This window comes from Mastigoproctus giganteus, chromosome 11 (assembly GCF_048544385.1).
Source record: "Mastigoproctus giganteus isolate SK-2022 chromosome 11, ASM4854438v1, whole genome shotgun sequence".
Classification (NCBI taxonomy): Eukaryota; Metazoa; Arthropoda; class Arachnida; order Uropygi; family Thelyphonidae; genus Mastigoproctus; species Mastigoproctus giganteus.
In genome coordinates, this window is record NC_143585.1 from 153,752,501 (window position 1) to 153,774,426 (window position 21,926).

The window sequence follows — 21,926 nt, forward strand, 5'->3', positions numbered from 1 at the left end:
TGGTTCACGAAAGGAAAGCTCTTCTTCAAGACCAACTGATTCATACCCATCATCCAAGATAAGGTAATCAACACCAGGAACTACAGGAAATACATCACCAAAGGTTCCTGAGTAACAGATGCCACCTCTTGTCGATGCCACCTGGCTCCAGAAACAATCCAACACTTCACCATAGGATGCAGGAATGATCACCTAGATGGAATACACTCACAGACATGACCATGTCACCAGGATAATACATCAGAAGCCAGCACAAAAATACCAGCTGATCAAAGAAAGTTTACCTTATTACAATTATGAGTCTCAGCCCATACTAGAGACTTCCGCTTACAGACTATACTGAGATCATGCTATAATTACCGACAAGACACTCCTGCACAACAGACCAGACATAACGTTCATGGACAAGAAGGAAATGGCTACCTACCTGATCGACCTAGCAGTGCTGAACACCACATCTCCAGAAAACATATGAAGAAAAGATTAAGAAGTACTCAGACCTAAGAAAGGAACTCAAAGGTATGTGGGATATGGAACAAGTAATGATCATGTCAACCACTAGTGTGGTGCCAAAGAGCCTCCATAAGAACTTAGCAGCAATAGGCCTTCCAGAAACCACTTACATGGAACTCTAGAAAGTTGCAATTCTGAACACCTGTAGTATAGTGCAAGATGGCTTCTCGCATTATCCTACAGGACCAACCAACCATCCTTGTGACAGGTATTGATGCCAATTACCAGTATCCCTCAGAGGGTGGAAAAAAATGCCATAAAGGAGAACAAGTTTTTAATAATAATACTAATAATAATTTTCTTTGTTAGGACCGAAATGTAGAAGTGGTGTGGATGATTTTTTCAGGCATAAGAACTTATCACATTTGAGAAATAAGTAATTTTTGTTTATTTAATTTTGTATTAAATAAAGTGAAATAATGCTGGTCAGCAAACAAACTGCAAAAATTGAGATGTTATAACATATTACTCATTCTTATTGACTTATTTGCAAATTGTTTTCATTAAAATAGACACAAATGATTCAGTTTTATTTCTTTTTTCCTTTTCTAATTGTAACTTAATTCCCCCATTTTTTTCTGTGTTGTTAGAATTATGTGATTTTGAAAGTAGTCTTTGTGGTTGGACTCCTAAAGAAATACCTGATAATAGCAGTTACTTTTGGAAGAGAAACCAGCATATATCAAAAGGTCCAGAAAAAGATCACACAACCAGTTCAAGTCAAGGTAATGCTATTCAAATTTTATAGTTTGTTTTCCCTTGAAGTTTTCATTATTTAACTTTATTATCCGGTAATGCATGAACAAGTTAAATCTTTGTATGGAACACACTCATAATATAATTTACCTTTTTTAACCTTATAATTTAGTTTGCCTCATATATCCTCCATGTTTGGAATTTGATCATTTTATTACTAGAACAAACTATTATTATTAAGCTTTTAATAGTGTGTTCAAATTGAAATAACTTCTTGTGTACATACAAATGTTAATAATGCAGTAAGTTTGACAAAATGATCTATCAGCTATAGTAGTGTGAGAATAGTGAAGAAATGAAGAGGTCTCAAATACAGTTGTTTCCCTGTATCTGCTGATTCGTTACCCGCGGTTAACCATGGAAAAAATGAAAAAACTTAACACGTACTACTCGCTTGTCCAATAGGATGCTGTCCTTTATTTTTTATGATGTCACATATGGTTTCATCACCAACATTATAATGGTTCTTTAGAGATTTAATGAATGCACCATTTTCAAACTTTTGAATAATTTCAAGTTTTCATTTAATTTGAAAGCACAACTCTTGCGTTTGCCCATCATTTTTGCAATTTCTAAACAAAAAATAGTTACTATTAAATAAAAAAAAATTCTGACATCCCTGACATATAAATAAGGAAACAAAATTTGTCCTTTTGCGGTGTGATGAAACAACAATTCACACATATGATTATGCTTAATTTATAGTTCTGGTTTATTCTCTTGTATAACCTGTCACTGTTCACACATTTGTTACTGTTTTCAGGTGAGTTCTTTATAAAGAGTTGTTTATGCATTATTGTATCATAATCTTGAAACTTAAAGTATTTGCTGAAAGGTAATTTAATATATTTAATTGTGTTAGTGATATTATTGAGTGCATTGTGATAAACTGCAAAAAAAAAAAGCAGATAAAATGTTTTATTTCAGAATACAAAAAATGTGCTTATGAAACAAGATATGGGGAACTGTATTTAAAAATAAACAATAATTAATTTTAATTTATGCTTTCATAATGTTGCATAGTGAAGCTCTGTTATTTGAATCAAAAAAACACTGTATCATGTTATATGCACATTTTTTGATATTTATTAATGTATTTAATAAATTAACTAATTTAACAATAGCCATACATTTTGGATGACTTCCCCCTCCTACTTCTTCTGTGGTAAAAGCTTAATAAAACATTAGCAGAATAATCATGGCATTCAGCCATTAAATTTTCACCCTGGATAGCACAAAAAATAAGGTAGCAGTGAAATGGTGGTAGTATGTAATCCTAGGAATCCAGGTCACCATGAGAAGAGGCATAGAATTTGATCAATTGTTCTAAATGAGCATTGCCTAAGTGCAAATGGTTAAGCCCTTGCTTAGTTGCCAATCACATCTGGAAGGGGGCATAGAAACTGGGGAGACTGCTCCAGTTGTACTGTGCTTGCTGTGTGGTGAGTGAGTTTGCATGATGCACCATACTATACAGACTCCACAGTTTGAACATTACTGTTATTATTATTGTTTGCAGCTGTTATTCTCTTCTCTTTGTTCAAACAATTTTTTTGGGTATTTCCACTAGTGGTGGATCTGGAGCTAGCTTGTGTATATTCTGGAGCGCTAGTTTTTCCCAGTTGCCAAATGTTCTGTGACCAAGGGATTTTAATGCATTCTCTAAAGCATTTTGCTAGCAAGGAAACTTCCTGTCTTCTTTTTAGTTTGAATGTTAACAAATTATACAAAATTTGGAAGACTTCGCTCATAAAAATACTAAGTGAACTCATGAAAGTAAAGACATTTTTATTTTTTGTTTAACTAATCCACTAACCTAACTCCTTAGTCATTTGTGGCATTACTTCTGCCTCTCTCTGGTGGGACCAGTAAACTGAGGGGAAAACAAACCCTCATACCAACATAACATAAACTGAACCTATAGTACACCAAATCTGCCAACTTCAGTCTAAGCAAGTTATTTAAATTGCCATACTTGACCATTCATCTCAAAGCCCATAAGATGGTACAAATGTCAGAAATTTGGTAACTTTCAGACAGCATGACAGGGTGATATGGTATGGCAAGAATAAAGTATACCAAAACAAACAGGGAAGAATTATTTATTTATGAATTATCTAAAGTAGAACTTATCATCTTACAAATTTCTAAGAAATACCTGTAATTATGAACAGTTATTCTCCCTGTTTCATGTTGATGTTGTTAGTTATCAGATAGTTTCTTAATGCAGTCCTTTGAAATTGCATGGAACACATGTCTGACATTGTCTTTCAGCTGCTTAATGTTACAGGAGTCTCTGTAGATATGTTCCTTCAGTATGTTCCACAAATATTGGGGGAGGGGGATGTGAGTTAAGGTAAATTCAGAGGGAACAGATAGTCTATTCTCTTGGAGATTACGGACCATGGAAGGTATTTGAGAAGCTGCAGCAGTTTTCCCTAACAGTGTGTGGAGTAATGCCATCTCATTGGAACTGCTTTGCATGGAAAGACAAATTTCTGTTGTGAAATCTTTTTTCTGATTTCTGATTTTGTGAAATCTGATTTCTGTTGAAAAATCTTTGCAGACCTTGAACAAAGGGTCAAGCCAATAAACAAACATGTGGCAGAAATGCTGCACAGAAAACCTGACACACTCAACTGATTTTTAAAAATCTGAGAAACCATTTTGTTTTCTTGCTAGCATAACATGACACTTACATGAAAACATGAAAACCAAACACTGTGGAGAAAATAAATGTCCTTGTTCCAAATCTTGTACTAATAGCTGGTGACTCATCAGCATATGATACAAAAAAAGCACATAACAGATGAATAATTTTTTGAACAGACTTTCTTTTCATTCTAAGTTCTTTTATTAGATGCTGCTGGCTTTTCCTGGGTGAATGTATGATTTTTGTCAAACACTGTTCCCACATTCATGTTATCTACAGAGGACCGTTTTCTTCAACTTGTTTTTATGTTGGCACAATTGAACCTATCTGTCTAGACTTATTTAATAAAAGGATCCACCAACAAAGATCCACTTTTTTGGTGGATCTTTATTGAATTTGACTTTAAAACATTTGGGAAAACAATTTTCACTCAGGTCCACTTATTTGGCCTACTTTATATGAACAGAAATAATGCTTTACCATAAGATTTTTTTCTCAAACTGTCGGAGCCAGTATCAGTCAAAAAATTTTAAAGTGTTTCTTAGCTGTAACTAAGGACAGACTAACACACCTTATCTGATGTCTTGGCACCAGCAACAACTACTGCAGGGTTGTGAAACTTTGTACAATATAGCACAGACTTTATTATCAAAGGGATATATCGTACAATGTGTCCAAACCTATAATTTACAACATGTCCATTTGGATGTGTTATACGGTATTTTTGTAAAAATGTTACACAAACAGAATGCAAGGCACCAACTTCACAGTGTCCTAATTATAAGGGAAACTATTTAGCATACTCAAGATTATGAACTTTGGAAGCTACGAAAAAAAAAATTATAATAAAAGATTAAAAATAAAGTAACTTATCAGGAAGCAAGAAATCAGTTAAATTAAGTATGGCAAAACACTATGCTTTTGCTAGCTACAGTTATCACTGATTAACAACTCAAAGAAAAGTTTCAGTTTCCTCTGACACATTGATCATTACCCTTAATTCAGCATACATCTAAACTGCATTTAATAGACCAAAGCAATAATATGACTCATAGTTCCATGTGACAGTCTTCTGTATCACCAAACAGCTAAAGCACATATGCCAGTTTCTGTTTGGGTGAGACACTTAAAATCATCTAATGTGGACATGGATCAATAAAGATTTGGATCAGAGATCACTCTGGTAAAAGAGTAGAACACTCAGTTATAAATTCCTCAAATTATCTCTCCATTTATGAACCTGGACCTAGAATGGGCAAGAACTATCTTCTTCTTATAATATTGGTGCAATGTAAGAGAATCACTTTCTCAAGTATCAGCAATATCCATGTATGATAAATCCTTTCAAAAAATAAAAACTGTAAAAGAAAAGTGTAAAACAGATTTTAACACATGGTTATCTCTCCTTTATAGTTATCCCCTCAATGTTTGTATTGCAAGAATCAATAAATAGATTAAATAATAGGACAGGCTGGTACTGATAAGATTTACCATTGGCACTAGTTGCACTGAAATACTTAGATTACACTTATTATTAACTCTATATAACTGAATATTCACTGCAAATGGCTACCTTTGTTCTTAGTGCTCAATTGTTTCTCTTACAAGCTGTCTGAGGAAATTATATTAGGTAAAAGTAATTCATAATGAGCTCACATGGTATCTGTAGTTCAGGGAACTGATATCAGTATGGTTTTTGAAAAAAAAAGGTCCTTCTTAGATCAAAGCTGAATCAAATACAAGAAATGCATTTATAAGAAATTAGAATTTGATAATAGTTTTTATTTTCATATAGAGAAAACTTTCAATATTACTGCCATTTTGGTCTTATGAAAGACCTATGTTCTTTTGAACTGTGTAGTAATTTTCTATGTCTGATTCAGAATGTTTTACAGAACTGAACCTATCAAGTTCATTATCCGAACTTGATAGGAGGCCGAATGCAGGCCTCCGTAGCTGAGTGGACAGGAACAGAAGTGCAGTAGTACATGCTCTTTGAGTAGATCAGGATTCAAGCTTCTGACTGCTAAATACGGTTGACCTGCCAACCCACACTGGACCAGTGTGGCAGATTATGGTCCATTTTTCTCAACTTGAATTGCTTAGGAAGCTTCCATCCTGAAGTGGATTGATAATGGCTGCAGTTTACCTTTTTACCTTTTTCAAGCCCCACAAGGCAGAATGCATTGGTCCCACAGGAACTAGTAGCTGTTGGTGACTCTATTGTCAGGGGAAACGGGGAACATGCTTTGTAAAAAGGATAGGTGGAACAGGACCAGGGTATGTCTGCCAGGGGCAAAGGTAGATGACGTTGTAGAGCAGATATCATCTTTTAAGGGCACAAAAGGTGATATAGTTGTACACATTGGCACTAACGATATCAAGAGTAGGACACCGGCAGAATTAATTAATAAGTACAGGTCACTGTTGAAAAAAAGCTGTGAATTAGAGTTGAATTTGAAAGTGTCTGCAATTCTGCCCAGACACAATAGGAGGGAGTATATGATGAGAGCCTTATAAATCAATTCGGCCCTGGAAAGATTGTGCAAGGCTCAAGGGGTAGAATTTTTTTCAGCCTGGACTGTACTTGTTAACAGGAGAGACTGCTTCTACAGGGATGGGATACACTAAAATAGAAAGGGTGCAAGAATATTTGCTGATGCTATCGAGGCAGTGTTAGGTGGGTCGGAAAACTGCTAGTTTGGGGAGACGCAAGGACTAATAGATTAATAGTAGCCACTGGCGGAGGTGAAAGTGATTCTTGCACTGCTTCTATTGATATGAGCAGCAGCCTGGAAAATAAGATGCAGGATATTTCAGAAACTGCTGGGAGTCATCCCAGAACAAGTAAACACATGGGTTGTGTTAGGGTAGCTAAGAATAGAAACAGGTGCATGTATACTTGCGTGTACACCAATGCTAGGAGTTTAGTAAATAAATTTGATGAATTTGAGTTATTGCTCAAAGCATCAAAGGCAGATATAGTTGGGATATCAGAGATGTGGTGTCACACAGATATAAAGAATGCAGAACTGGAATTTGGGGAGTACAACATCTACAGAAAGGATAGATAGGATAGGAAGGGAGGAGGGGTTATGCTATTAGTTAAGAAACACATAAAATCCAAAGAAGTAAAGCCAGTCGACATTGCTGGACAGTGCAGTGTCGAGTCAGCTTGGTGTGACATAAACATTGGGAGATCAAAATTGAGAGTAGGAGTGTGCTATAGGCATAATGACTCTGATGAGTATAATACGAAACTGTACAGGGAAATAGTGTGGGCCAGTAAATCAGAGAGTCTTATAATGGGGGATTTTAATTTCCCAGATATTGACTGGAATTTGTGGGCTTGTCACTCACACACTAGCAAGGCTTTTGTGGATTTATTGGATGATTGTTTTCTACACCAGCATGTTCGGGAGGCAACTAGAGGGAGTAATACTCTTGATTTGATTATCAGTAGTGATTCTTCATGCATTAAGAATCTGCAGATAAAGGAACCACTAGGTGGCAGTGATCACAGTGTGCTGAAGTGGGATTTACTCAAAGAAGTAACTACCATTAGGGGTAAAGGGAAGGGTTATTGCTTTCGTAATGGCTACTACAATGGACTGAGACAGTATTTAAATTCTATACAGTGGGACCATTTGATGATGTTACCAACAGCAAATTCAAAATGGGAAGCATTGAAAGAACTTATCTTGGAAGCTACTAGGCTTTACATACCAACTAAGAAATATTGTTCAAGGTTTAGGCCTAAATGGATGTCAGATGAACTAATGAGACATATGGCAGAGAAGAAAAATGCATGGGATACATAGAAATTAACATGTGACACAGAAGCCTATGATAGGTACAAGTTCATCTCTAACCAAATTACAAAGGAGGTTAGGCAGGCGAAGGCAGATTACGAGAAATCTTTGGTATGGGATGCAAAAAAAAACCGCAAAGAGTTCTTTACTTATGTAAACTCTAGAAGGAAGGGGATGAATCAGATTGGTCCACTTGATATCGATGGGTCAACTGTTGATGATCCTGCTCAGGTAGCTAACAAACTAAATGAATATTTTGCATCGACATTCACACATGAGGTGTTATTCAGTGAGGGGAATGCCAGAGGTGTATTCAACTCTGGCAGTAAGCTAGAGAATCTTGTAATAACTAAGAGTAAACTCGAGGAGAAATTGTTGAACATAAACATAACAAAGGCACCTGGGGTGGATGGGATTTATTCAGTTATATTAAAGGCGGCAGCAAAGTAAGTAAGCAAACCCTTAGCCATAATTACGAGAGCTTCCTTGGACTCAGGGGAGGTACCCACAGATTGGAGATGTGCAAATGTGACCCCAATTCACAAAGGAGGATCAAAGGCTGACACAAGTAATTATAGACCTGTGAGTTTAACTTCTGTTCCAGAGGTGGTAGATGACTTTCATCAACCGGTGAAATACCACCACTTTGCTTATTGGAGGCTTGAAGTGGTGAAACCCATGTTTAGTCTCTAGAGCAAATTTTCGGGCATCCCCCTCTCCCCATACTTCTCCTTCAACCCATGCACGGTACTAAGTACTATAGGTTTTTTTTTTTTTGATACCTTTCGTGTTTGGGGTTTTCATAAAAAAAAAAAAAAAAAAAAAAAAGGAATATTAATGGAGGCACTTGTTAAAGAAGCACAGCAGGATCATCTTGACAAGACTTAAGTTATAGCTCGGACACAGCATGGTTTTGTTAAGGGGAAGTCTTGCCTGACCAATTTGATTGGATACTATGATGCAGTCACAAAAGAACTGGATGTAGGGAATAACTTTGATATTATATACTTGGATCTTAGAAAGGCTTTTGATACTGTTCCACATGGAAGACTGCTGCACAAATTGGAGCAGTGTGGCATTGGAGGCAAATTGCTGCTATGGATGAGGGGATGGTTGAGGGGCAGAAGGCAAAGAGTGGTGAGGGGCAGAAGGCAGAGAGTGGTAATGAATGGACACTGCTCATCGTGCACTAATGTTATTAGTGGAGTCCCTCAGGGTTCAGTTTTGGGTCCATTATTATTTTTTGTATTTATGAATGATATTGATGATGGTATATCAAGCTTAATGTCCAAGTTTGCAGATGATACAAAGGTTGGCAGGGTTGTCAAGGACACTACTGACATTATGCTGCTGCAACAGGATCTCGAAAGTTGAGCAGATGGGCTGAGAGGTGGCAAATGAAGTTTAACATTGACAAATGTAAAGTACTACATATGGGAAACAGCAACCCCAGAGCAACGTATCAATTCTGTGATACTACATTGACAGTGGTAGAGAATGAAAAGGACCTGGGGGTAATTGTGCAGGCATATATGAAGTTCTCTGAGCAGTGCAGACGGGCTGCAAGAGTAGCTCATGGTGTATTGTCAATGATATACAGGAATTTTTCTAGCAGGGATAAGGAGCTGATTATTCCCTTGTATAAGGCAATGGTCAGGCCACACCTAGAGTACTGTATACAGGTCTGGAGATCTCATTTGAAGAAGGATGTAGAGCTGCTGGAACGAGTACAGAGAAGGGTAACAAGATCAGTGAATGGAACAAAGGGGTGCTCTTATGAAGAAAGGCTTAAGTTTTGCAAATTACAGTGTCTGGAGACTTGGCACCAGTGAGGTGATCTGATAGAGGTGTATAAAGACTTGAATAGTTTGGGCAAGCTCAATGCTGATGGGAGTCTTCCTCTTGCTCAGAATAATCACCTGAGAGGGCCTAAATTCAAATTGAGGAAAGACAGATGTAGGATAGACGTACGGAAATCTGCCTTTAGCCATCGTGTAGTTGGTTGGTGGAATAGGCTTCCATCCCTTGTCATGGAAGTTGATAGCTTAAATAAATTTAAGGCTCAGCTGGATAGGTATTTCGAATGAACAGAGGGGTGAAGTGGAAGTGGTTTTTTTTTTTTTTTTTTGTTGGCTGATCCTGCATAAGCTTGCTTTCTTGCATCATATGCCTCTACTAATGCTAATGCTAATTTGAATGCAACTCTTCGCCCTCTCCTCTCTCTCTCTCTCTCTCTCTCTCTCCTGTCTTCACGTTTTGCTGGGTTCAATTCTCAGTGCAGTGCTATTTGCAATCAGAATTAATCATATGACAAAAAAACATTTTAAATACAGTTGAATCCCATCTCTATACTAATGATCTCTCTCTCTCTCGCTCTCTCTCTCTCTCTCTCTCTCTCTCTCTCTCTCTCTCTCTTACCACCCTCAGTTTATCAGCTATATTTAAAAACAGATTCAGGTCTCAGTAAATAAAATTTACTTTTTTTTAAAATACAGAATGGATATTAATTATCAAAGCAAAAATTGTCTGCAGTACACCTTTGAAGCAGGAATAAAATGCATCCTGAAACTGAACTGTACTGGCTAGTTTTGTGAACCCACTTTCAAACAGCATATGCTTTGTGGCCTGATTCTGAATAATAAACTTAACTTTTTGAAACATAAAACAGATATGCACCAACTGTTCAAAGAAAATGAGTTTACTCAAAAGTATTTAAAACAAGCCATGGGGAAGTGACTGTGTAATCTTTCTTACTTCACCTATATCAAGCTCTAATCAGATCCTATCTGAATTATGGTGAACCAATTATGCCTCTGCTAGAGAAAGTACTACCTTGAGATGGCTTAATACTATTTAGTACACTTCTCTCAGAATTACTCTGGGTGCATTTAGAACTTCTCCAGTCAAAAGTTTATGTAGTGAGGGGCATGAACCTCCTCTTCATTATAGGAGGAAGATGCTACTGCTCAACTGTGCAGTCAGAGTTCAGAGCTGACCTTTTGCATTTTGTTCACTCGTATCTTTTTAATATGAACTATACAATGCTTTATAGAAATAAACTCAAGGCAAATGAGTTTGCTTGCATTATATTGCAAGAATTATCTCAGTGTTGGAATGTATATTTTAATGAAATCCTTCATGAAATATGTAAAATATGTACAGCTTACCAACCAAGATTTAAATACTTGCCAACCTTCAATAAATATTTTATTTAATTCAGCGAGGAAAGTGATCCCTTGCAAATCTTAATATTATGCTTCTTCAGGTTCATGAGACTATTCTGAATTCTCAAATATATATGGATGGCTAAAAATCTAATATGTCTGCAGGTGCAGCAGCAGACTTTCTGAAAAAATCATCTTGGTACATCTTTCCCCTGAACATAGAAAATAAACTTTTGAACTATATGCAGTAAAGCTAGTAGTGAAATACTTAAAAGCATCCTTCTTATTTAAATTATATTTGTACTGATTCTCAAAGTGCAAGAACTGCTTTACAAAACAGAACTGTTTATGTCAACCCACCTTGAATTCAATTACATTTATACTAATTTAATTTTAAGAAATGCAGCAAACAGTTACGTTTTGCTCAATCCCAACTGATTCATTCTGATCGCTGAAAATAGTTGAAACAGTTACATCTCGAATAAAAGTTTTTATTGATTTCAGTGCTATTATTGAACAGCTTTTCATGCTTACTGGGCACAAATATGCCAAGCCCCAACTAATAACAAACTCTTTTGATTTTTTTAGGAGTATCAGTGATTAGACTGTATTGTTCCATTGCGTATTATGTTTGTATAAGTGTGTGTTTATAGGTCAGTTGCATCTTGCAAATCAGGATAAAAAACCCGGCATAGCTCATGAACCCCAATATCAGCTGCTAACTACATCCCTGATTGAAGAGAGAGAGAGAGAGAGAGAGAGAGACCTTTAGAAATTCCCCCAGTCATCATTTGTTTGTTATTTGGGTTTTAGGAGCATTAGCAACTAAGGCCATATTGCTCCAGGGATATGCGGTGGTCATTCCCTGACCTTTATACATCCTCCGTATTTGGTGGTCACGGGCTCAAACCCCGGTCTAATCAAGAAGCGTGTGCTACGCACTGCTGCTCCTGCCCATCTGGCTACGGAGGTGCCCCCCGTCATCGATAGAACTGGAACAAATCCCTCTTCAAATAAGTGACTAGTGGCAAAATTACTCTCATGGAGGACAGCAACAAGCTCTTGAAGATAAAACAAAAATCACACATACTGCTCAGTGGAAAAGAAGCTATCTTTGCCGTGAATGCATAAATTCCAGTGTTAACGTTGCCACTCTCTCCGCTCTCAGCAAACCATATTCTCATAAACTACATACTTGCATGTCTATTACCTGCAAGATCCAAGTCCATCCATGTTCTCATCTGCAAGATCCTTTCACACCTTAAAGGTAATAGTGGAAGATGTGAACACTACATTTCTGAAATGAATTGGACCCATATTCATTTCTCATTGCAAAATTTAGTTATATCTGGCTTTTGACTTAGGCCAAAAAATTGCACAAAATGCTTTGAAAGGCACAGTATGGCCATGGTAACCCTTGTGCTACTAAATACCCATTTCAACATCGGTAATTAGCATTAGTAGAGGCATACAATGCAGCTTATGAGAGGCATACAATGCAGCTTATGCAGCATCAGCCAAAGGGAACCCCCCCCCTCCCATTTGAAATACCTGTCCAGCTCAGCCTTACATTTATTTAGGCTATCAACTTCCACAACAAAAGATGGAAGTCTGTTCCACCAATCAATCACCTGCTGGCTAAAGGCAAATTTCTGCACATCTATTCTACAACTGTCTTTCCTCAATTTGAATCTATACCCCTTCAGCTCCTTAATCTGAGCAAGAGGAAGAATCCCATCAGCTGATGGGATTCTTCCTCTTCTCAGATTAAGAACCTGAAGGGGTATAGATTCAAATTGAGGAAAGACAATCGGATCACCTCGCAGGTGCCTATTCTCCGGGCACTGCAATTTGCAGAACTTAAGCCTTTCTTGGTAAGAGCGGCCCCAGTTGCCAAGCGATTTTGTGATCAAGTGTCTTTGCCAGTGAATTTGCGCTCTCTTGAATAAATAAAATCGTCTTCTTTATTTACAGCATTACACTAACAATCAATTAAATAAGCTTCAGTAAAGAAATCACTTTACTTGAACAGGAGGAAAAGTAACCTTCTTTCTTTTTTTTCTTTTATTTGCATTACTACTAACCCACTACCGCTTGGTCACAAAGGTGGCACTGCTCCTGCCTCCATGTGGCGGGGCCGGTAACCTGGAGGGGAAAAGATCTCCCTTCCAGGGCGAAATGGAGCAAGAAGTCCGTAAAACCCAGAAAAACACTGGGTGCATAGAAGAAACCTTGACAAGGCAAGAACAAGAGGAGTCTGGTTCTGTTGCAGCAAAACGTCAAAAGACTGACGTAGGCAGAATCTGAACTCCAACCTTCTTGATTATTCATTCAACTGAAGAACAACCAGTTGGAAAGCTCTCTCCATTTCTGGTGCAGAAATGCCTAGAAAGCACAATAGGAACTCCAAAGACAGTTCGTCGTCTAAGATCAGGTGACCTACTAGTTGAAGTTGCCACTGCTCGACAGGCTGAGCAACTACAAAAACTGAAAACTTTTGGTGGAACTTCTATCACCGTTTCACCCCACATTTCCCTGAACATGTCAAGAGGTGTCATCACCGAATGGGATCTCATGAACATGTCAGATGAAGAACTAAAACAAGAATTACACGACCAAGGAATCATTAATGTCAGATGAATTATGACAAAGAAAGATGGCATACTAGTTCCTACACGGAACATAATACTTACTTTTGACAATCCCAAGCCACCAACAGTGATAAAAGCAGGCTACCATAACTGCCGAGTTAAACCGTACATCCCGAACCCATTACGCTGCTATAAATGCCAGAAATCTGGGCACTCATAGACAGTCTGCAGAGGAGTAGCTGCCTGTGCCACGTGTGGATCCATTGAACACATTAGTACTGACTGCACAGCTACAAGACCAATCTGTCTGAACTGTAAAGAGGCACACCCAGCATATTCCAAAGAGTGTTCCCTTTGGCAGCGTGAAAAAAAGATACAGCGGTACAAAACCGAACATAACGTAACCTACCAAGAGGCCAAAAAATCCCTACCGGTTCCAAATACTAATAAGCCCACTTATGCACAAATAACCACAAAACACATATCAATTTCTACCCAAACGGAAGTAACTATACCACCAAGTAAATCACTAGCTGAATGGGCAAGGTCATTGTTGTCCCCAGTACCAACGCCCCAAACGAAAAACAAACAAACAAAGCAAAGCCATAAATATGCCAATCTCAGTACAACCTGATGCCATTCAACAGAATACCACAGTATCTACTACTCCTGACTCAAACCAAACAGAATACATGGACTCAGAAGACAATTTGAATCACAACGAACAGGTTCTAGAACTGTTCTCCAATGAGGATATGGATACAGGGAAACCTTATTTCCCAAAGAAGGGGAAAGGTAAACTTGACCGAGGCAAATCTTCTGTCCCTCGAAAAGAAGTCGAGGGTTCCACTAAACCCAAATAATGCTTACTTTCTTACAGTGGAACTGCAGAGGCTATCACAGTAACTTGTCCGACCTCCAAGATCTTCTTTCACAATATGACCCTATTGCCTTTTGCTTACAGGAAACCAATCTGACAACAAATATAAATGTTTCCCTTCGGAAATACAAAATACATCGTCAAGATCGTGTTGCACAAAATTCGAACAATCCTGCCCATGGAGGAGTAGCATTGATCATCAACGCCCAGATACCCTCAAAGCCACTCCCGCTAAAAACAAACCTTGAGGCAGTTGCTGCACGAGTCAATATTAACTTTGATTTAACCATAGTCTCACTATACTTGCCACCTAACCAAAATATAAGCCATGCCGATTTAGAAGAATTAGTAATACAACTTCCTAAACCCTACTGTATCTTAGGAGACCTCAACAGTCACCATCCGCTGTGGGGAAACCACAATCTGGACAAGCGTGGACAAATCATTGAAAAATTACTCGATCAACAGAATCTGATAACTCTCAATAATGGGGCTCACACCTATACACATCTTCCGACAGGATCTACATCAGCTATTGATGTCTCTCTGTGTACAGCAACCATATATCCTCTATTTGGATGGACTATTCACAGCAATCCGCTGGGCAGTGATCATTATCCTGTGATATGTCGCATTAACACAAGCATTCCCCACCTTTCTTATCGGATCCCCAAATGGAACTTTTCAAAAGCTGAATGGGATGTGTACAAGCAGCTAGCAATACTAGAAGAAAACCAGATCCAACAAACATCCATAAACCTGGCAGTAGAATACATATCTAATCAAATACTGCAGGCAGCAGACAAAGCAATTCCAAAACAATCCACAAAAATATCAGCCAAATCAAAAGTGTGGTGGAATGATGAATGTAATGCAGCTAAAAAACAGAAGAACAAAGCATGGAACGTCTTCAGGAAGTTCCCAACAACAGAAAACCTCATCCGCTTTAAACAGGCAAGAGCAAGGGCAAAACGAGTCAGGCAGAGTAGCAGAAGGGAAGCATGGAGACGCTTCGCATCCACAATTACAAGCACGACAAAAACTCAAACAATATGGGCAAAAATACAGCGGATGTACGCAAAACACCTACGTGTCAACTGTCGCATGCTCACTGTCAATGGCCAAGATATCACAAAACCTGAGGATATCGCAAACACCCTGGGTAAAGCTTTCATGAATATATCAGCCGCAACATCATACTCGCAATATTTTCAGGCACACAAAGCACAAGCTGAAAAAAAAACGTATCAATTTTGAATCAGCATCAATTTCTGCGTATCATCTCCCTTTCACAATGTCAGAGTTGCATCATGCTCTATCGTCTAATAAACTCAGTGCAGCAGGGCCAGATGGAATCCACTACATCATGATAGCAGAACTCACCGAACCGGCTCTCAAGACTCTGTTACTCCTCTATAACAGAATATTCAAAGAAAACACGTTCCCCGACAAATGGCATCATGCGTACATTCTGGCTTTTCCAAAACCAGGCAAAGACCCTACAAATCCGCAACATTATCGACCTATTGCACTCACTAGCTGTATGAGCAAGGTCATGGAAAAAATGGTTAACGCCCGACTAACCTGGTTTCTAGCTCAAAATGATCTCCTAAATCCTGTGCAATGTGGTTTCCGGGAAGGTAGATCCTTCTTGACCTTTTGATCAAGACAGAAATAAACATTCGGATGCTTTCGTCCGAAAAGAACATCTTGCAATGGTCTTCTTTGACATCGAAAAAGCCTTTGACACTTCTTGGAGATATGGTATTATGCGAACCCTATATAATCTGGGATTTCGCGGACACCTACCACAGTTTATCAGAAACTTCCTGCATTGCCGCTCATTTCAAGTTAGAGTTCACAACCACTTATCTTCAAAATTCATCCAGGAAGAAGGAGTACCACAAGAGTCAGTGCTAAGTGCTACTCTCTTTAGTATAATAATGAATTCAATAACACACAACCCACCACAAACGATATCCACTACCCTGTATGCTGATGACTTCAGTATCGCATGCCATTCGCCTAACATGCGAATGATAGAAAGGCAGTTGCAATGTGCTATCAACAAAATAGCTAAATGGTCCCAAAACGATGGTTTTCGTCTCTCACACCAAAAAACAGTTGGGATACACTTCTGTAGAGAGCGTAACCTACACCAACATCCGGAACTTAGACTAGAAAATCAGTCATACCAGTGGTCCCTAGTGTCCGCTTTCCGGGTGTGATATTCGACCAAAAACTCACTTTCCTTGATCATATAAAAACGCTCCGGACTAACTGTCTTAAAAAGCTTAACATTTTAAGAGTTCTATCGGGCACAACGTGGGGAGCTGACCGTTACACGCTGCTACATCTCTACCGTGCACTAATACGGTCACGTCTGGATTATGGTTTTGTCGTATATAGCTCTGCTAGACCAAGCGCTTTACATTGGCTTGATCCTGTACACCACAGCGCTCTTCGTCTTGCACTGGGGGCATACCGTACATCACCAGTTCAGAGCCTATATACCGAAGCGCATGAAACACTCTTACAGCTACGGAGACAAATGCTTTTATTAAATTATGCCGCAAAACTCAAAGGGCATCCAAACCACTCCACTTGGAATGATGTTTTCTATCCTAAATGGGAAAACCTTTATAGAGCTTACCCATCAATAAACCCACCAACTGGGATACGTCTTCGCTCACTACAAGTTGACTGGCAAATTGACCTGAGTAAGATACAGCCTACTGCCTCTCATGCAGTCCCGCCATGGATGTATCATATACCGCCGTGTGACTTTTCATTCACAGCCTGGGTAAAACGCACCATGTCCCAACAGAACTTGCTACAAATACATGCCACACTGAGAACCCAGCACGGCCAGTACACACCGATCTACACAGATGGATCTAAAACTGAAAAGCATGTTGGTGCAGCAGCAGTATTTTCTAACATTACTTTGACCAAAAAACTCCCCACTGAATGTAGCAGCTATACTGCAGAACTCTGTGCTATCCACATAGCCTTAAACTACACACTCTCAAGAACTAGACTGCACAGCGTTATTTATACCGACTCCATTAGTGCTATCCAAGCTATACAACACAATACAAAAAATGATAACCCTTTACTTAGACAGATCTGGAATACTCTGACCAAGTTGAACCAGAAGAAACAACAGGTTCTCTTATGTTGGATCCCTGGTCACGCTGGCATTTCTGGAAACGAACAGGCCGACCTAGCTGCCAAAACTGCTACTGATCCTATAGACCAATCCTTCACTACACCTATATCTGACTATAAGTACATTATAAATAAGCGATGCCTTGAACTATGGCAACATATCTGGCAGAATCAAGCCAACAATAAGCTACTTGGCATAAAAAAAATCTAAAACCATGGAGATCTAGTATCCGTGAGAACCGACATGAAGAAGTCGTATTAGCCCGATTAAGGATAGGCCACACACACCTGACACATCTTTATTTGCTGGCAGCCACTGACCCACCACTGTGTACAAACTGCAACACTCAGCTCACTGTCCACCATCTACTTATTGATTGTCCCAAGTACAGTATTCAGCAACAAGCTATATTTATCTCATTTCCCACGACGAACACCTCTCTCAGCATTTCTGATCTACTAGGAGACACACCAATACAGATGCAATTCAAGATTTAACATCACCATAGTTAGGCGCATTATGGCCTTTGCTGTCCTTGCACTGTAAAGCCCCCCAAAACAACAACAACAACAACTTGGTAAGAGCACCCATTTGTTCCCCTCACCAATCTTGTTGCCATTCTTTGTACTCATTTTAGCAAATGTACATCCTTCCTAAAATGAGGCCTCCAGACGTGTACACAGTACCCTAGGTGTGGCCTGACCATTGCCTTGTACAATGGAATAATTAACATTCCTGTCCCTGCTAACAAAATTCGTATATATCATTGACAAGACTCCATGACCTGCCCTGGCAGCCTGTCTGCACTGCTCAGCAAACTTCATATTTGATTGCACAATTATCCCCAGGTCTTTTTCACTTTCCACTTCCCCGAGTGTAGTACCATACAGTCGGTACGTTTCTCTTGGGTTATTGCTACCCATATGCACTACTTTGCATTTGTCAATGTTAAACTTCAGTTGCCACTTTTCAGCCCATTTGTCCAACTTATCTAGATCCAGTTGCAGTAGCAGTAGCATACTGTCTTTACTGTCATTAACAACCTTGCCATCCTTTGTATCATCTGCAGACTTGGGCATTAATCCTGATATACCTTCATCAATATCATTGATGAATACACAAAACAATAATGGGCCCAGCACTGAACTAGCACTGGGAAACTCCACTAATAACATTTGTCCACGAAGAGCAGTGTCCATTGATTACCACTCTCTGTTGTCTTCCACTCAACCATCTCTTTATCCATTGTAGAAACTTACCCTTAATGGCATATATCTCCAATTTGTACAGTAATCTTCTATGTGCAACAGTATTAAAAGCTTTCCTGAAATACAAGTAAATGATATCAAAATTATATTTGCAATTAGTTCCTTTGTGACCACATAGTATACAATCAAATTGGTCAGACAAGACCTCGCTTTAACAAACCCATGCTGTGTCTTAACTATTACTGTAGTCTTGTCTAGATGATCCTGCAATGCTTCTTTAACCAGTGACTCCATTATTTTCCCCAGAACACAAGTTAAACTAACAGGTCTGTAGTTACTTATGTCTCCTTTTGAATCCCCTTTGTGAATTGGCGATACATTTGCACACCTCCAGTCCATGAGGACCTCCCTCTGAGTCCAAGGAAGCTCTCATAATTATGGCTAAAGGTTTGCTTACCTCCTTTGCTGCCCTCTTTAATATAACTGGATAGATCCCATGCACCCCAGGTGCCTTTTTTATTTTTAACTTCAACAATTTCTCCTCCACTTTGCTCTCAGTTATTACAAAATCACTTAGCTCCCTGTTAAAGTTTGATAAACTTCTGGCACTTCTCTCATTGAATAACTCCTCATGTGTGAATGTAGATGCAAAATAGTCATTCAGTTTATCAGCTACCTGAGCATGATCATCAATAGCCAACCCATCTATGCTAAGTGGTCCAATTTGATTCATACCTTTTTTTCTAGAGTTTACATAAGTAAAGAACTTTTTGATGTTTTTCTTTGCATCCTTTGCAAATAATTTCTCGTAATCTGCCTTTGCTTGCCTAACCTTTGTTATTGTAAGATATTGTTTCTTCTGGAACAGGATGAGGATGGGGATGGGGGTATGATGGTTATCCAGTACATACAAGCACTGTTGATGATATTTACCAAGTTTACTTGAGTGTGAAAAGCTCCCATGAAGTCCTGCCTTTTTCAGTGATGGCCCACATTGGGAACTTTAGTCTCCCTAATGCTAAACCCGTGGTAATCATGCAGTGTTAGGCTGTGTCACTTTGTTAAGGTTCTTTCTGGTGTGTGTGTGTGTGCACGTGCGTGTCCTCTTCTGTAGTTTACAAAGTGCCTATATAGTAATTTGTATATTCACATTGAAGGCAGTAAACTGCATCTCTCATCTTATGGAAAGGAAATGAATTAGAAGAACAGAGGAGATATTTCAGGTTTTATTCTGTAAAGCAAAAACATCAACACTGTTGATACTGTTAATATTTCATTAGGTTTTTACCACAGAAGGAGTTGGCACAGTCATCTAAAACACACGTGACCTGAGTAATAGACAGCACCATTGTTAATTTCTGCCCCCTACCTACCCACATAAAAACACCCAACAGCAACCCCAGTTCATCTTCTTATCCTACCGCAATATAAATAAAACCATTAACATGATACCCAAATGATAACAATGTTGATGTCTATGTCATGGGATGAAAAAGCCCAAAATAACTATTACATTCTTCTGACATCAACCCCCCCCCACTTCCCACAAGGTGAACGAATTTTCATCTTGACTGTTAACTACAGTTGGAATGTGACATAACATATGGAATAGGCAGTGACATAACTTCCTATTCCACTACTGAGAACCAAGGATTTAACATAGAACCTGAAATTCTCAATGTGGTCCACAACCAGAAAGGACAGGATTTTATCGAAGCTTTTCACATTTGAGGCAACTTCATAAATAGTGTCAATAGAAACATCAGATGGGTGACCATTCCTCTGGCTTGGCTCACCCTGTTCTAGAGCAGACAATATCCGAGAATGAATGGGACTTTAGTAAATGTAGAGGATACATCCTGAAATCTCAAGCAGAAAGAAGTTCCAAATACCAAGAGGTTCTCTTTGTGGACAATACCCTTGAGAGGTTCTGAGATACTGGCGTATCCATCATGCTGTATTAACTCCTCACAAGTTACTTTGAAGACAGAGGTTTAATTGATAGGTCAAAACAAAAGAAAATCATTAAGTAGATCACTATAGGGTGTCCTCAAGGATCAATCCTGGAGATCCTCTGTTGAAATGTAATATTTTACTCCTGAGTTAGAAGAAGTATTCCAATATTACCTGTGTCACATACTCAGATGATTTGATTTTACTCCTGGCAGGAAACTCCAGTTGAAAATTGGAAGATGTATCCAATAACATACTAAATGTCTTGGCAGACTTGTGCACAGTACATAAATTAAAAGTCTCCACATCATCAAAAACATGTCAAATGCTACTCAAAGACAAAATATATGTAAACAGGCAACCTTCTACCAAATATCAAAATGAAGCAATCAAATACACATAGAAAATCAAATACTGTATCTGAGAATCATACTGGATGAGAAACTAAGTTTTCTCACACATAAACAAAACTAGAAAAGGAAAGCCAAAAACTATGTGACCTTGTTAACTAAAGTCACCAGGAAAAACTGGGGCCTTAAAGGCAGGACACAAAATTTATTATGACTGTCTCTTTCTACCTATCATGACCTACCAACAACAGCAGCAGTAGCACAGGCAGACAGACAGAGTAACAAAACAAGCTCTACAAAAGCAGCTACTACAAGCACAAAGGGCCATGTTACTGGCCATCTCCAGGGCTTACAGTACAGTTTCAAACCTGACCGTGTAGGTCCTAACTTTAAAACTACAACTGGATTTGGAGGCACAATACAGATGCCATATTAGCATTAGCATTAGTAGAGAGGTATATGATGCAAGAAAGCAAGCTTATTCAGAATCAGCCAAAAAAAAAAAAAAAAACCCACTCCAATTTCACCCCTCCGTTTGTTCGAAATACCTGTCCAGCTGAGCCTTAAATTTGTTTAGGCTATCAACTTCTACAACACTTGATGGAAGTTTGTTCCACCAGCCAACTACCCGCTGGCTAAAGGCAAATTTCCGCGCATCTATCCTACATCTCTCTTTCCTCAATTTGAATTTATGCCCTCTCAGGTGATTATTCTGAGCAAGAGGAAGAATCCCATCGGCATTGGCATGCTCATACAATTCAAGGCCTTATACACCTCTATCAGATCACCTTGCTGGTGCCTAGTCTCCAGACACTGTAATTTGCAAAACTTAAGCCTTTCTTTGTAAGAGCAACCTTTTGTTCTATTCACTAAT

At 38.7% G+C, this 21,926-nt stretch overlaps 1 protein-coding gene across 1 annotated transcript in view; it reads left to right on the top strand.

The window, feature by feature from the left end:
* The first annotated feature begins 672 nt into the window (after nucleotides 1–672).
* The window catches only part of LOC150078522 (apical endosomal glycoprotein-like), a 146,338-nt gene continuing 125,084 nt past the window's right edge, over nucleotides 673–21,926 (top strand). The window contains exons 1-2 of the mRNA XM_090384592.1: nucleotides 673–721; nucleotides 1,104–1,238. Of these exons, the coding sequence (XP_090240718.1) occupies nucleotides 673–721; nucleotides 1,104–1,238 (184 nt within the window). The remainder of the gene's footprint in view (nucleotides 722–1,103; nucleotides 1,239–21,926) is intronic.